Source organism: Dendrobates tinctorius, unplaced genomic scaffold, assembly GCF_039654945.1.
Source record: "Dendrobates tinctorius isolate UK_male_01 unplaced genomic scaffold, ASM3965494v1 ptg000332l, whole genome shotgun sequence".
Lineage (NCBI taxonomy): Eukaryota > Metazoa > Chordata > Amphibia > Anura > Dendrobatidae > Dendrobates > Dendrobates tinctorius.
The window spans coordinates 644,075-660,672 of NW_027361998.1; the positions used below are offsets into that span (position 1 = coordinate 644,075).

A 16,598-nucleotide genomic window follows, 5' to 3' on the forward strand; every position below is an offset into this window, starting at 1 on the left:
GAGAAGACTGAGAGGAGACTTAATAGCTGTCTACAAATATCTAAAGGGCTGTCACATTGTAGAAGGATCAACTTTATTCTCATTTGCACAAGGAAAGACTAGAAGCAATGGGATGAAACTGAATGGGAGGAGACACAGATTAGATATTAGAAAAAACTTCTTGACAGTTAGAGTGATCAATGAGTGGAACAGGCTGCCACGAGAAGTGGTGAGTTCTCCTTCAATGGAAGTCTTCAAACAGAGGCTGGACAGACATCTGACTGGGATGATTTAGCGAATCCTGCTTTGAGCAGGGGGTTGGACCAGATGGCCCAGGAGGTCAATTCCAACTCTACGATTCTATGATTCTATGATTCTATGATTCTATCACATGGTGCCTGCAGATTGGACTGGATTTTGTTCGTGGCACGCTCCCTTTAAGCCGGTCTATGCACAGATGTGTGACCTCAGTATTATATTCACACATAATAATCATTATCTTACAGGAAGCAGAAATATCAACCTCAGACATAGATGTTAACTGTATCCCTCGTCCATGTGTCCTCAGCTCCGACGCCTCCATCCTCCATGTTACCCTAGTGCTAGATACTACGGATAGATAACCGTACCGATGGCCGTGCCGACACTTGTCAGCGCTCATCGCTTACCACTTTCTTCAGCTCAGACTTCGGCCTTTCCTGTCGATTCTTGATGAAATTCACCTCTTTACTCCTAAATCTGTGAAATAAAAAAAAAAAAAGATAAATGTTATATTGGACATTTTCAACCACTTACATTAAGTACTATGGATAAGCAAATGTCTTAAGATACACCAGCACAAGCTGAGCTGCAGTTTAAAGCATGGAAGCAATAAACGACAATGGAAAAGACAATGGAAGCTGAAGTTAGCATCAGTTTTCAAGCATTTCAATGTCTGTGGTCTTACATGAGGGAAAAGCCAAAACGAGTGTATAACCAATTTTTATTTTACTCATGCTCCAGTGCTTTGCCAATCTTCCATACTTTACACTGCAGCTTTGCTAAGGTTATCTAATGTGTAGAATATAATGCCTATATGGAAATCTACAGCGCTCACTGCCTTGATGGAGAGAAATGCGCACAGACAGCGACCTCTCCTGTACATACGAGAGGGGTCATGGTCCCAGAGGTAAGATGGGGCAAATACCACAAATTCTTCTTAGTGCAAAGATCTGCGGTGATACCCAACTCCAAATATCCTGCACAGACATATATTTAAAATAATTAAACAACAATGTCCGCTTATAGTATATACATATGGTAGCAAAGTGCCCTCTATGCACAGACTAAAATAAGTATAAGGCCGGGATCACACTACTGTGTGTGATGGAAGAAACTCGCACGAGTCTCTCGCATCAACACCGGCGCTGCCGCCGGCACTCGGGACCGGAGCTGCGGCTGCATAGAAATAAATAAATAAATGCAGCCGCAGCTCCAGTCCTAAGTGCCGGGTGTTGATGCGAGAGACTCCTGCGAGTTTCTTCCATCACACACAGTAGTGTGATCTCGGCCTAAAAGGTTAAATGGTGTTAACCCCTATCTAGAATTTTTGCTTTTTCACAATTTTTGTATTAATGATCTAATAAAAATTTAACATGCTAATAGCATGGATCTCTTCATTTTTTGACACCGCATCGTTGGGAATTAAATTTGTTAAAATATATTTAAAAAAGCAATGCCAATACCGGAGTAAGAGAATTAGATACCGTAAAAACTTGAAGGCATTCATGAGACAGATGCCATTTAGAAAGCTAAGATTAGTCTGACATGACTGCGGTGGATCATATTGTACTCCAGATTTGCCCTCATATTACATCCTGTATTATACCCCAGAGCTGCACTCACTATTCTGCTGGTGCAGTCACTGTGTACATACATTACATTACTGATCCTGAGTTACATCCTGTATTATACCCCAGAGCTGCACTCACTATTCTGCTGGTGGAGTCACTGTGTACATACATTACATTACTGATCCTGAGTTACATCCTGTATTATACCCCAGAGCTGCACTCACTATTCTGCTGGTGCAGTCACTGTGTACATACATTACATTACTGATCCTGAGTTACATCCTGTATTATACTCCAGAGCTGCACTCACTATTCTGCTGGTGCAGTCACTGTGTACATACATCACATTACTGATCCTGAGTTACATCCTGTATTATACCCCAGAGCTGCACTCACTATTCTGCTGGTGCAGTCACTGTGTACATACATTACATTACTGATCCTGAGTTACATCCTGTATTATACCCCAGAGCTGCACTCACTATTCTGCTGGTGGAGTCACTGTGTACATACATTACATTACTGATCCTGAGTTACATCCTGTATTATACCCCAGAGCTGCACTCACTATTCTGCTGGTGCAGTCACTGTGTAGATACATTACATTACTGATCCTGAGTTACATCCTGTATTATACCCCAGAGCTGCACTCACTATTCTGCTGGTGCAGTCACTGTGTACATACATCACATTACTGATCCTGAGTTACATCCTGTATTATACCCCAGAGCTGCACTCACTATTCTGCTGGTGCAGTCACTGTGTACATACATTACATTACTGATCCTGAGTCACATCCGGTATTATACCCCAGAGCTGCACTCACTATTCTGCTGGTGCAGTCACTGTGTTCATACATTACATTACTGATCCTGAGTTACATCCTGTATTATACCCCAGAGCTGCAATCACTATTCTGCTGGTGTAGTCACTGTGTACATACATTACATTACTGATCCTGAGTTACATCCTGTATTATACTCCAGAGCTGCACTCACTATTCTGCTGGTGCAGTCACTGTGTACATACATTACATTACTGATCCTGAGTTACATCCTGTATTAAACTCCAGAGCTGCACTCACTATTCTGCTGGTGCAGTCACTGTGTACATACATTACATTACTGATCCTGAGTTACATCCTGTATTATACCCCAGAGCTGCACTCACTATTCTGCTGGTGTAGTCACTGTGTTCATACATTACATTACTGATCCTGAGTTACATCCTGTATTATACCCCAGAGCTGCACTCACTATTCTGCTGGTGCAGTCACTGTGTACATACATTACATTACTGATCCTGAGTTACATCCTATATTAAACTCCAGAGCTGCACTCAGCCACTCACTATTCTGCTGGTGCAGTCACTGTGTACATACATTACATTACTGATCCTGAGTTACATCCTGTATTAAACTCCAGAGCTGCACTCACTATTCTGCTGGTGCAGTCACTGTGTACATACATTACATTACTGATCCTGAGTTACATTCTGTATTATACCCCAGAGCTGCACTCAGCCACTCACTATTCTGTTGGTGCAGTCACTGTGTAGATACATTACATTACTGATCCTGAGTTACATCCTGTATTATACCCCAGAGCTGCACTCACTATTCTGCTGGTGCAGTCACTGTGTACATACATCACATTACTGATCCTGAGTTACATCCTGTATTATACCCCAGAGCTGCACTCACTATTCTGCTGGTGCAGTCACTGTGTACATACATTACATTACTGATCCTGAGTCACATCCGGTATTATACCCCAGAGCTGCACTCACTATTATGCTGGTGCAGTCACTGTGTACATACATTACATTACTGATCCTGAGTCACATCCTGTGTTATACCCCAGAGCTGCACTCACTATTCTGCTGGTGTAGTCACTGTGTACATACATTACATTACTGATCCGGAGTTACATCCTGTATTATACCCCAGAGCTGCACTCACTATTCTGCTGGTGTAGTCACTGTGTACATACATTACATTACTGATCCTGAGCTACATCCTGTATTATACTCCAGAGCTGCACCCACTATTCTGCTGGTGTAGACACTGTGTACATACATTACATTACTGATCCTGAGTTACATCCTGTATTATACTCCAGAGCTGCACCCACTATTCTGCTGGTGCAGTCACTGTGTACATACATTACATTACTGATCCTGAGTTACATCCTGTATTATACCCCAGAACTGCACTCACTATTCTGCTGGTGCAGTCACTGTGTACATACATCACATTACTGATCCTGAGTTACATCCTGTATTATACCCCAGAGCTGCACTCACTATTCTGCTGGTGCAGTCACTGTGTACATACATTACATTACTGATCCTGAGTCACATCCGGTGTTATACCCCAGAGCTGCATTCACTATTCTGCTGGTGCAGTCACTGTGTTCATACATTACATTACTGATCCTGAGTCACATCCTGTGTTATACCCCAGAGCTGCACTCACTATTCTGCTGGTGTAGTCACTGTGTACATACATTACATTACTGATCCGGAGTTACATCCTGTATTATACCCCAGAGCTGCACTCACTATTCTGCTGGTGTAGTCACTGTGTACATACATTACATTACTGATCCTGAGCTACATCCTGTATTATACTCCAGAGCTGCACCCACTATTCTGCTGGTGTAGTCACTGTGTACATACATTACATTACTGATCCTGAGTTACATCCTGTATTATACTCCAGAGCTGCACCCACTATTCTGCTGGTGCAGTCACTGTGTACATACATTACATTACTGATCCTGAGTTACATCCTGTATTATACCCCAGAACTGCACTCACTATTCTGCTGGTGCAGTCACTGTGTACATACATCACATTACTGATCCTGAGTTACATCCTGTATTATACCCCAGAGCTGCACTCACTATTCTGCTGGTGCAGTCACTGTGTACATACATTACATTACTGATCCTGAGTCACATCCGGTATTATACCCCAGAGCTGCACTCACTATTCTGCTGGTGCAGTCACTGTGTTCATACATTACATTACTGATCCTGAGTCACATCCTGTGTTATACCCCAGAGCTGCACTCACTATTCTGCTGGTACAGTCACTGTGTACATATATCACATTACTGATCCTGAGTTACATCCTGTATTATACCCCAGAGCTGCACTCACTATTCTGCTGGTGCAGTCACTGTGTACATACATTACTGATCCTGAGTCACATCCTGTATTATACCCCAGAGCTGCACTCACTATTCTGCTGGTACAGTCACTGTGTACATACATCACATTACTGATCCTGAGTCACATCCGGTATTATACCCCAGAGCTGCACTCACTATTCTGCTGGTGCAGTCACTGTGTTCATACATTACATTACTGATCCTGTGTCACATCCTGTGTTATACCCCAGAGCTGCACTCACTATTCTGCTGGTACAGTCACTGTGTACATACATCACATTACTGATCCTGAGTTACATCCTGTATTATACTCCAGAGCTGCACTCACTATTCTGCTGGTGCAGTCACTGTGTACATACATTACATTATTGATCCTGAGTCACATCCTGTACAGTATTATATCCCAGAGCTGCACTCACTATTCTGCTGGTGCAGTCACTTTGTACAAACATTACATTACTGATCCTGAGTTACATCCTGTATTATACTCCAGAGCTGCACTCACTATTCTGCTGGTGCAGTCACTGTGTACATACATTACATAACTGATCCTGAGTTACCTCCAGTATTATACTCCAGAGCTGCACTCACTATTCTGCTGGTGCAGTCACTGTGTACATACATTACTGATCCTGAGTTACATCCTGTATTATACTTCAGAGCTGCACTCACTATTCTGCTGGTGCAGTCACTGTGTACATACATTACATGACTGATCTTGAGTTACATCCTGTATTACACCCCCGAGCTGCATTCACTGTTCTGCTGGTGCAGTCACTGTGTACATACATTACATTACTGATCCTGAGTTACATCCTGTATTATTCTCCAGAGCTGCACTCACTATTCTGCTGGTGCAGTCACTGTGTACATACATTACTGATCCTGAGTCACATCCTGTATTATACCCCAGAGCTGCACTCACAAATGTGACATTTTGCAGACACCTGACAAGTCGTATATACCTGTAGAATGTAGAATGTGGAGGTATTTTATTTCCTGGTGTGTGATGTGGGGTGTTGATGTCACTATGATGTGGATATATCAGATATAATGTTATTATTGTGGTCTGTAGAGAAAATTTTTGTTCAAAACAAGTCCCGGCGATGACCTGCTGAACGGCGCGCCCCATCACCCAGGAGGTCTTTCCATGAATCCAATATTCAAGGCACTAATTCCACAAGATATATCACTAAACCTTTGGGGACCTCACATACGACTCCTGAATCCCCCACAGCCATGAACATGAGAAGTCAGTTTCTTTCCATCCATTTGTCCACGGAAGCTCCATGCAGTTCTATATGAAGCCTGGCAGATTGTCACCGCTAATACACACCAGATGCATCTAATTTCCTGGTCCTGGAGCCTGGACTCGCAGAATTTAGATCCGGCACTCTGGAATTTCCAGGGGATGTTTTGCACTTTAACTATTTAATAATCAGAACATGCATAGCGCCAAAGGACATCCAACATGGCGGCTGATACAGTTCCCACAAAGGTCATCATCCAGCTTTCATAAGGCCCAGAAGGTCTGATACACTAGTCATAGCCACTACAGGGAGGATATAAAGGCCAACATAAAAGTTGGGGGCCAGCCAAGGAAGGCCATATTATACTTGTGCAGAGTAGGAATAAGAGGTGAGAACTCCTAGCTCATTCCACAAAGGGATAGAAAAGGTTAAAATCAGATTGTGCTGTACTACTGCAGTGGTGACGCACATGAATATAAGCACGATAGGCTTAGTCTGTAAATAATGCAAAAATATAAGTGCTGAGAGGTGCAGCACCTGCGTAGTCAGTGTAACTGTGAATTGATTGATCTGAGCTTATCTGCAGTAACAGCACCTTTATAACATCCTTTTTTTTTAATTCTTCATACACAATTAAAGGAGGGGCAGTATTAAACCCCTCAATGCTATTTTTGCTGCTAAAACAAAATCCTGAATCCAAATAAAATCTCTATAATCCAGAGATTTAAACACAATTGTGTATCTTAAAAAGTGGCCACATTGTAAAAATGTTTGTTTTTGCACACTTGATTGTTGTAATTAGTCCAATTTTAGAGCCATATGTATGACCCAAACACAGAACTTTTCTTATGATTTTGTAGCAGCTCACTTAGGAAAAAAGATAACACACTAAAAACTGCAACTGACCCTGTCGGTTCCTGACTCCACAGTCCCTAGTGGTTCCTGCTTGTCCTGATATAGCCCTAATCACAGACTTAATGTGGGCAACTTGGACCTATGTGACCTGAAAGGCCTTAGAGCTCTTCAGTTTCTCCTAAAGAACCGTAGGGCAGAGCAGAGTGAAAATTACCTACAGAAGGGAAAGTGTGCTGAAACAGAGATTCCAGAGAGAGCAAAACAAACCACAAAATACAAAGTAAAGGATTAAGTACGAACTGTTAGAGAATAAGCTGCCTACTACCTAAAAAAAGAAACAGAAGATAGGCGCAGGGTAAAGAACATAAACAGCAGAGAGATAAACCCTAGCAAAATAACTTTTGGCAACGATAGAATTTTGGTGACATTAAATTAGACTCTAAAAAGAATTATGCAAAAAGTTTACATTTTTTTGGCATTTCTTTGTATACATTTTTTGTTTACATTCTCAAACAGTTAACAAAAATTCTGTAACCCCAGAATTTACAACAAACCTGTCATGCATCTGGGTTCAAACTCCCTTAGACCTGAGTGCACACCATTTTTCCTTTATTGTACTTCAACTTGTCAGGCAGGTCCTAGTTAAGTGATTTCTTGATTCAAAACCTGTGCTTTGTGGTCGGCGTCTCTGTCTGCTGAACCACAACAGATATACCTTTCTTCTGGGTGATAGGGTTCTGTTATCTTGGCTTCAGTCTTTTTATGGTAACATTATCTTATTTGTCTGCCCTATCACCTTTCGGGTGCGGCTTTAAATACTTTCCCCCTGCTGGTATTTCCTGCTGGTGATATTCTCATTTGGATATCCAGCCATACTGCTATAGTTAAAGCCTGCTAGCTTTTACCTAGCAACTAACGTTTAACTCTCAAGTACATTTTTTGTAAGGGAAATAATAATGTTTTTAAAGAAAATTAAAACATTACACACATTTTACTTTTTCCCATACTTGTTTTTAATATTTCAATATTAACTATAATGTGGGATATTGCAGCATTTTTAGGTCGCTTTCCCACCCCCTGGCATTTGCTGTTACGTGGTACTTTTTTGGGCAGGGAGAACAATATTCTTTAAGCCAAAATCTGCAAATAAATTCTTAGAGTAAATCGAAACATTTTACTGTGCAGTAAATCAAAATAGTTACCCGGATAAGCCCTAAATCAAGAGGAACAGGGAAACAAAGGTTACCACTTGAAAACGTATCTTTAAAATAATGTATTTTATGAGCAAAAATATTTTTAAACTGAAGCAACAACATAGAATTCAATTAAAACAGCAGGTGCCACTTGTGTATCTGTTATGGAGATGCGCCCGTGGTAACTGGGAATCATAGTTATACCAGCATGAGTTAAAAGTTGTGGGATGATAACATCAAGGGCAAATGTATTTAATGTGCAAGTGCATATAAATGAGAGTTACATTCCTTCCTTTATATAAGCCTAGTGGCTGTGATTCATTTAAGTATAGGGAAGACTGGCACATTAGATTGTTAATCTAAAATTTGCAATACCTATGGATGGTACGATGGAGGGAGAGTGATGCCGACAGCAGCAAGGTTTGTTTGTGCCTCCCTCTGCCCCGACGCGCATTTTGCGAACACTTCCTCAGGGATGTTGTTGTGGGTTCTTTTGTGACCTCTTGGATGAGACATTGCTGCATTCTTGGGGGTCATTTTGGTCGGCCGGCCATTCCTGGGAAGGTTCACCACTGTTCCATGCTTTTGCCTTTTGTGGATAATGGCTCTCACTGTTGTTCGTTGGAGTCCAAAAGCTTGAGATATAGCTTTATAACCTTTTCCAGACTGATAGCTCTCAATTACTTTGTTTCTCATTTGTTCCAGAATTTGTTTGGATCGCGGCATGATGTCTGGCTTTTGAGGATCCGTTATTTTGTTATTCTTTATTCCTCGTCTTATATTTTTTTGTATTTGTACCTTACACGTTCTTTTCTTGTCTTGTCTTTTAGCAACCCCATGACTAAGACCCGGGAGGGTCGAAACGTTGGGTGTTTCAGTCATATTATACTATCATGAATCCATTATTGTTTGGCATCTATTTTTTGGATATTTAATTGTTGAATAAACTTACTATATATTTGCAAACAATCTAGTAGAGTGTGCGGTGAATTACAGTTCTTACCTCGTCCCTTAGGCCTGAGTGCACACCATTTTTCCTTTATTGTACTTCAACTTGTCAGGCAGGTCCTAGTTAAGTGATTTCCTGATTCAGAACAGGTGTGGCAGTAATCAGGATTGCCTGTGGCTAGGGAATTTGAACTCAGCTTCGAAAAGACGTGATGAACCACATTTAATTTTTTTTGGGGGGGGATGGGGTGATCACCTTTTCGCACGGACAACAGATGTGTTAGAAATAAAAACCTTCCATGGAAAAAATGTGGAATCCACAAACAGCTGCAACAACTCTGGCTCTGTTGGTAGCAATCGTCCTGGCAATAGTAGGATCAAAAGCAGGTTACACGTGGCTCCTCTGCCTCGGGCAAGAGCATTATTGGGAATAAAGTGGAGGGTGTAGTGGAATATCTGTCATACCATTCATCTAAATCACAGCAGGATGATGTACGCTTCCTCCACTTTCTTTGCCTCTGATTGTGTGTTGACAGTATGCTCCAAGTCATCCCCTAGTTTGCCAACTAAACTCTCACCAGGTGGAGATGCAGTCACTACATCCAAATGATGGTGTGCACTCAGTCTCCATGGAAGATACCCAACTACTATTATTTCTTTCAGAAAGGGGCGCATGTTCTCTGATCTTTCATGGAGTAGAATGTTGACCTCTTGTTCCACTTGTCTTTGAGCTCCAAAATGTTTGGAGAAAATATAAGGAGCAACTATGGGCAGAGACATTCTATGAACTTCACAGCCTCCTAGAATAACACTTGACAATAATGCGCCAATGCATCTGCACCGTGCGGAAACCATAGAGGGTGGGTTATTTTGAGATCAGTCTTTGGCAGTTGATGAGGGGTGCATGTCACCTATTATCATGGAAAAACACCAGAATGCAAGACGAGATAGAGAAAGAACAACATTACACATGTTCATCACCACCCTGTGTCTGTTGGGGACCCTCAAGGTCAATGTTACATACAACAGGATTAGGAGGTGGAGGAGAAAGAGCAGAAGGAAGAGGAAAGATAGAAGGCACAGCTGCAGGTTATGTGGAGGAGGCAGGGAACGAGACTGGCAAAGTGAAAAAAACGATGACAATGCTAAACTTGATAACCCTTGTAGCGAGGTCATGAAAATGGATCAAACGGGGCAGTCGTGTTAGCCAGCCTGGCAAGCTATATGATAGAATGTTTGTGGTATGATAAATGTATTGATATCATCAAGCAACGAGATGACTATTGAGCAGGCACTTTTAGACCCTCGCTGTAAAAGAAAATTGGGTACATTTTTTTCCAACTTTTGAAAGGTAGTGCAAATTGTCTTACTATAATTTGGAAACCAAATTACTATACGAACAGTTAGGTTCAGTTGTACATAGACTGTGTGCTTTTTCAAGCAGAAAACCCAAGCCTTGATCCAATGGACATCTTGGTCAGCCAAGTAGACAAGTGGCCCAGATGACTATGAGCATACTGTCATATCCAACCTCCAGCGTAACGTCAAAGAGGGTCATCAGTGGCTTTGTCACACCAATCCCATGTCTTGCGTTTGCTCCCTAATAAAGGGATAATTTTTGGACAGATTGTAAAAAAATCTTTCAATTTTTTCATTTAATAATGAAAAAAGGTCGAGACTCCTCAAATGGGGAAATGTTTACACTCCCTGTGTGAAAAATCCATTGTTTCTTTCAATTGTACTGCCTGTGTATAAACACCAGCAAGGCAGGTGTTTATACATTGCCCTCAAAAAGGCATAATTTTTGGACTGTGTAAACAATATAAATAGCCTAAAAAGTCTGATACTGCAATGTATGATTAAATAGGCTGCTGGTTACCACCAGTTACCATCCGTTTTCATCTAGCCAGCCATGTTTGAGAAAACGTCTGTAATCTGACCGAAACATCACCTTTTAGGATTGCTTAACAATAAAAACAACTTTACTTTGCAACTTGAAAAAGAGATCTGAGTGCTTTTTACAATTGCAACACGTGACTGACTTTGACTATCCAAAAATTTAAGTGCCCCTGTCAGCAGGATTGTGCTCAGTAACCTACAGGCAGTGTCAGGTCAGTGTCGTTATACTGATTAGACTGATACCTGGTGATGAAATCCGTCTTGTGGTTGTTGTTTAGTTTTTATCTTTAGCTTTGAGTTAATGATATGCTCGTGCTCCGGGGCGGCCTATGGGGGGTCATCATGTGGTGCTCTGATTAGGTATTCATACTGATGGCTTCTGACAGGTCACTGATCCCTCACTGACCTGCCCCATATTTTACATACAGAATATTATATAGATTGAAAAAAAATAATCACCTTCAGCAGGCAGGCGCCGGCTGCGTCACCTGCGCTGCAGCATGATTGCATTTATAATGTGCATTTAATTGTTTTATTTGCTGGTATAAATAAAAAATCGTTCTCAAAATGGCGCCGGCAGCTCCTGCACAGTAGTATCTATTGGTAATCAGTATAAAGGCTTCAACCTAACACTGTCTGTAGGTTACTCTGTACAATCCTGATGACCTTTGAGTAAAAAAATGTGAATTGTGTCACCAAGGATTGTGTAGGAGTTGTTTGCCCATCCACTTTCATTACATACTGCCCGTAGATGGCACAAAAAAATCCAAGATAGCTAAATAAATAGATAATAGATAGAAGGATGGATAGATAGATAAATACTGTAGATAATATAGATAGATAGATAGATAATAGGTTGATAGATAGATAGATAGATAGATAACAGATACATAGATAGATAATAGAAAGATAATAGATTACAGATAGATAATAGATAGATGTCACGGGGCCCTTCTCCGGTATCACACAATCAACAGAGCAAGGGAAGTGTGAACAATCCCAAGGCCTTTATTTTAGGCAAAGAAAACGAAAGGTCCATATACAATCCACCACACAAAGGATAAGATAGTCCAGAACCCGAATGCAGTTCAGTAATAGCATAAAAGCCCTGGGAGATGAGAGTCCAACAATCCAGCAGAGGATAACATAGGCACCTCCCTAAGGGCAGAGGTGTCTGAAATAACACATTGGCTGAGACCTATTTTTAAAATGGCGCACTGTCTCTTTAAGAGACCGGGAGTGCGCGCACACCCTCAGAGACATGCACGGAGACCTGCGGGGCGCGCGCAGGGTCCTGAAAGCAGTAGGAGGAGCAGACAGCGCGGGACAAGGATTTGCTGTCAAGTACCGTGCCGAAGCAACGGACCCGAGGCCATAGGTGAGGACAAGGGTGCTACACCAAGGTAAGTAGCTGGGCGAGATGGTCTCTGAACTTTAGAACGTAGGGAATGATGGGCGTCCGATGTCTGTGATATCTCCCTCCAATTGTTCTTTCAGAAGAGAGAGTGGCCCACGGACCTTCTGGTCAAACAGATTGCTCCCCAGTGAGATCCGGATGTCGTGGTGCTTGAAGGGCCTGTAGTCGGGTGACTGCTCCCACAAATTGGCACTGTAACTCCCCAATGTCGTTACCACGGAGGATATCTGCAGGAAGTCCTCCCATAACTCCAATCCAACACAGTTTTTCTCCAAAACCATAATCCAAACGAACAGAAGCTTGTTGTATATATTTGCGGACACCGCCCGCCAGGACAATGGGAATTCCCGGACCCTGGTAAATTGTATCGGGTCGAACCACACGGGGGTCAGCGATAGTCAGGAATTCCCCCGTGTCTCTAAATCCCGACACTTTGTATCCATCAATTAAGACATCCTGCCAGTGGTGCTGCCATTGCTCTGGGTAGCTAAAGGACAGAGGCTGGAGTCCGTACACTCCAGGAGGGGTATCTATGGTGCCGTGGTCGGTGGTCCACTCTGGTGGGGGTGGTGGTAGCTCTTCCTCAAGCAGGATGGAGTGTACAAGATGTACTGGACGAGGTGGGGCTGTGTGGGGCTCTCTCCGAATCCTTGAGGGACAGGCCAGACTGCAAATATCTAGGTTCCCTACACCCATAACATCTCCTCTCGGTAATACCCCAGGTCGAGGTCAGAACTGTTGGGGCCTAGGATTGTGAGGTGTGATTGTCATTGGCCTGCAGCTGGGTGGAAGGGCAGATATAATCGGAGGTGGACATGGCGCGGGGGCAGGCCGTGGTTCATTGTCCAGAAGCCTCCTCCATTGCGGCCGCATAGTAAGGGCTTCATCTGCCAGGGCTGCAGCTCTATCCACGGTACACGGCGTGCGCTCCCGGACCCATTCCTGTACCTCTGCAGGGCACTTGGCAAGAAATTGTTCTATAAGGAACACCTGTATAACATCTTCCACAGTAAAGGCGTTTTCTGCTTCCAGCCATCTCCGACATGCCTGGGACATCTTATGTGCGTACATCCTAAACGATCCCCCCGTGGTGCATGGGAGGTCTCAGAACTTGGCCCTATATGAGTCTGGGATGATAGCATGGTAATCCAGGATAGTCCGCTTTACAATCCCGATTCCGCAGTGCATCAATGGTTCGGTAAGCCTCCGCCAAGCTTCTGTTCAGGAGCCCCACTAACAAATGCATCCAGCTAGAGTGGGGAACCTCCATCACAGCTCACTGCTGCTCAAGGTCCTTGAAGAACCCCTCCACATCTCCAGAAGCCTCATCAAATGGCTTAAACTCTGTCCGGGTGATCCGTACAGGCTCCCGGATTGTTGGGGTTACACTCCACATTACGTTACTCCCTCTTTCAAGCTCCATTGCTTCCTGTCTCCGCTGTGCCCGGCGGGCAGCCTCCTCCTTGTACTCCTGAGAGACGCCGGGGCCCAGAACCGCCAACTCTTCTTCGTACCACTCCAACCACTGGCTTTTCTGGATGGGGATCCCTGTCTCCAGTGCTCGTCCTTCAGACATCTGGGAGGAGGTGGCCGGGCTAGCGCCCGCCAGTAGATCGATTAAGGCCTCTTTAGTCAGTCCCTGGTAGTTCAGGCCCAGGTCTCTGGCTCTCTCCTGTAAACTGCATACAGTCCAATTACTGTACTCACTCTGTGGGTGGTTCTCCATTGGGTGACGCTCTGTTGATCCCACCGCTGCCACCAGTTGTCACGGGGTCCTTCTCTGGTATCATACAATCAACAGAGCAAGCGAAGAGTGAACAATCTCAAGACCTTTATTACAGGCAAAAATACGAAAGAACCACAGCACAACGAGAGGAAGTATATAAACCATCACACACAGAGTACAGTCCATAAAATCAATTTTATTATTCCATCAAAAATTAAAAATTAGTACAACACTGCTGGACACCAATATGAACAGGAACACAGTGTTTATCCTGAACAATATAATATTGTGGACAGAAAAAGAACCAAATAAGTCAGCTCACATAAAACCTTACACATGAACTAGCCATTTTAAAGAAAGTGCAATATGCTAATAAATGGACCAGACTGTGTAACCAATAGACAAAGAAAGAGCTGTAGTGCTAAATGCTAGTTACACATCAGGTGCTAATTAGAAAAACAGTTCATTAAGGACATAAATTTAAAGTACACAGTGTGCTCATATAGCAGTATAAACTTACTTAGGGTATCTATAAAAATTAAAAAAAAAATTTTTCAAAGTTGCCACAAAAATAAATTAAACCAGAAAAAGTACACCCTATTAATATACTAAATATACTATAGAATAGAGGAAAAAGTGCAATGTGCCTATAGATAAATCAACCTGTGCAACTATCACCAGCTAAAGTGCTGAATTACTGATGCATGAATTGCACACAGGCTGCTAACGAAGAGGAAGATATTGCACACATATAAGGGCATAGAGATGAACTTACTGGCTGTGTAGCCTTCTGAAGGCGTTTGTTGCGAAACGTGCGTTGGGGCGGCAGGACGCTTGTGCTATCCTACACAGCAAGTAAGTTCATCCCGATGTGTAACTAGCATTTAGCACTATAGCACTTTATTTGTCTATTGTTTACACCTATAAGATAAATCCAATGAACATAGTGGGTGGAGAAGTAAAATTAGAAACCAAAATTAGGCCACATCCATCCAATAAATAGATAGCGCTAATAGCGCACCATAGTAGTAGAAATATATACAGGTACCTTATAAGGAGCAGAGCCGCCTTCCTGGACAATCCTACCCGCCCCCAGCGGATGGATGGATGTGGCCTAATTTTGGTTTCTGGCAATTTTGCCTGATCTGGGTACCTTTTATTGCCACTGTGCATGAATGAGCGATGTGATATGTGTTCACTATTACAATGTTGATATATACCTACCTTGGGCCTCCTGCATGTGGTTAGAATGACTATTCCATCTTCTAGCCCCACTTTGTGCCTGTCTGTCTGTATGATCTTTTACATACCAATAAAATTGATTTTACTTGCTATTTGACCTCATGGCTGGATTTGGTCCTTTGTTTGTGACTATTGTTTACACAGTCTGGTCCATTTATTAGCATATTGCACTTTCTTTAAAATGGTGGCTCGTTCATGTGTAAGGTTTTATGTGAGCTGACTTATTTGGTTCTTTTTCTGTCCACAATATTATATTGTTCAGGATAAACACTGTGTTCCTGTTCATATTGGTGTCCAGCAGTGTTGTATTAATTTTTAATTTTTGATGGAATAATAAAATTGATTTTATGGACTGTACTCTGCGTGTGGTGGTTTATATACTTCCTCTCGTTGTGCTGTGGTTCAATTGTATTGTGAGATTTTGTCCTTGGAAATATTATTTTGGGACTTTTTCTGTTTTAAAAATACTAAAGGTCCATATACAATCAACCACACAAAGGATAAGATAGTCCAGATCCCGAATGCAGTTCAGTAACAGGATAAAAGTCCTGGGAAATAAGAGTCCAACAATCCAGCAGACAGAGGATAACATAGTCCATATACTCTCTGATCTCTTGTCTCTCCTTGTTGATATTTTAAAAGTCCCTCTCCTCATTCACAGGTCGGGGGGGAGGTCGCAGGGGCTCATGTTTCATCAAGCTAGGTCAATATGTCATTAGAATATTAGCAAACAGCATTATTCACTGACCCTGTGGAAAGATAACAGTACAGTACTGTGGGGGCTGATATCAGATGGCAACAACAGCCATTCATCAATTAGTAAATAGTAACTAATCCTACAAGAGAACACCAAGAAAATCAGTAAAATATAAATACAAAAAAATAATGATACCCACATACCACATCCCACCATCACAACCGATAACAGATAGATAATATTTTTTTTTTAATTTTTAGATAGATACATAATAGATAGATGATCGATAGATAATAGATAGATAGATAGATAATAGATAGATAGATAATAGATAGATAGATAGATAATAGATAGATAAATAGATAAATAGATAAATAGATAGATA

General features: G+C 42.2%; 1 protein-coding gene across 1 annotated transcript in view; it reads right to left on the bottom strand.

Moving 5' to 3' along the window:
* The window catches only part of LOC141074289 (uncharacterized), an 85,873-nt gene that overhangs the window by 33,912 nt on the left and 35,363 nt on the right, over positions 1–16,598 (bottom strand). Inside the window, exon 3 of the mRNA XM_073561907.1 lies at positions 648–717. Coding sequence (XP_073418008.1) covers positions 648–717 — 70 coding nt within the window. The remainder of the gene's footprint in view (positions 1–647; positions 718–16,598) is intronic.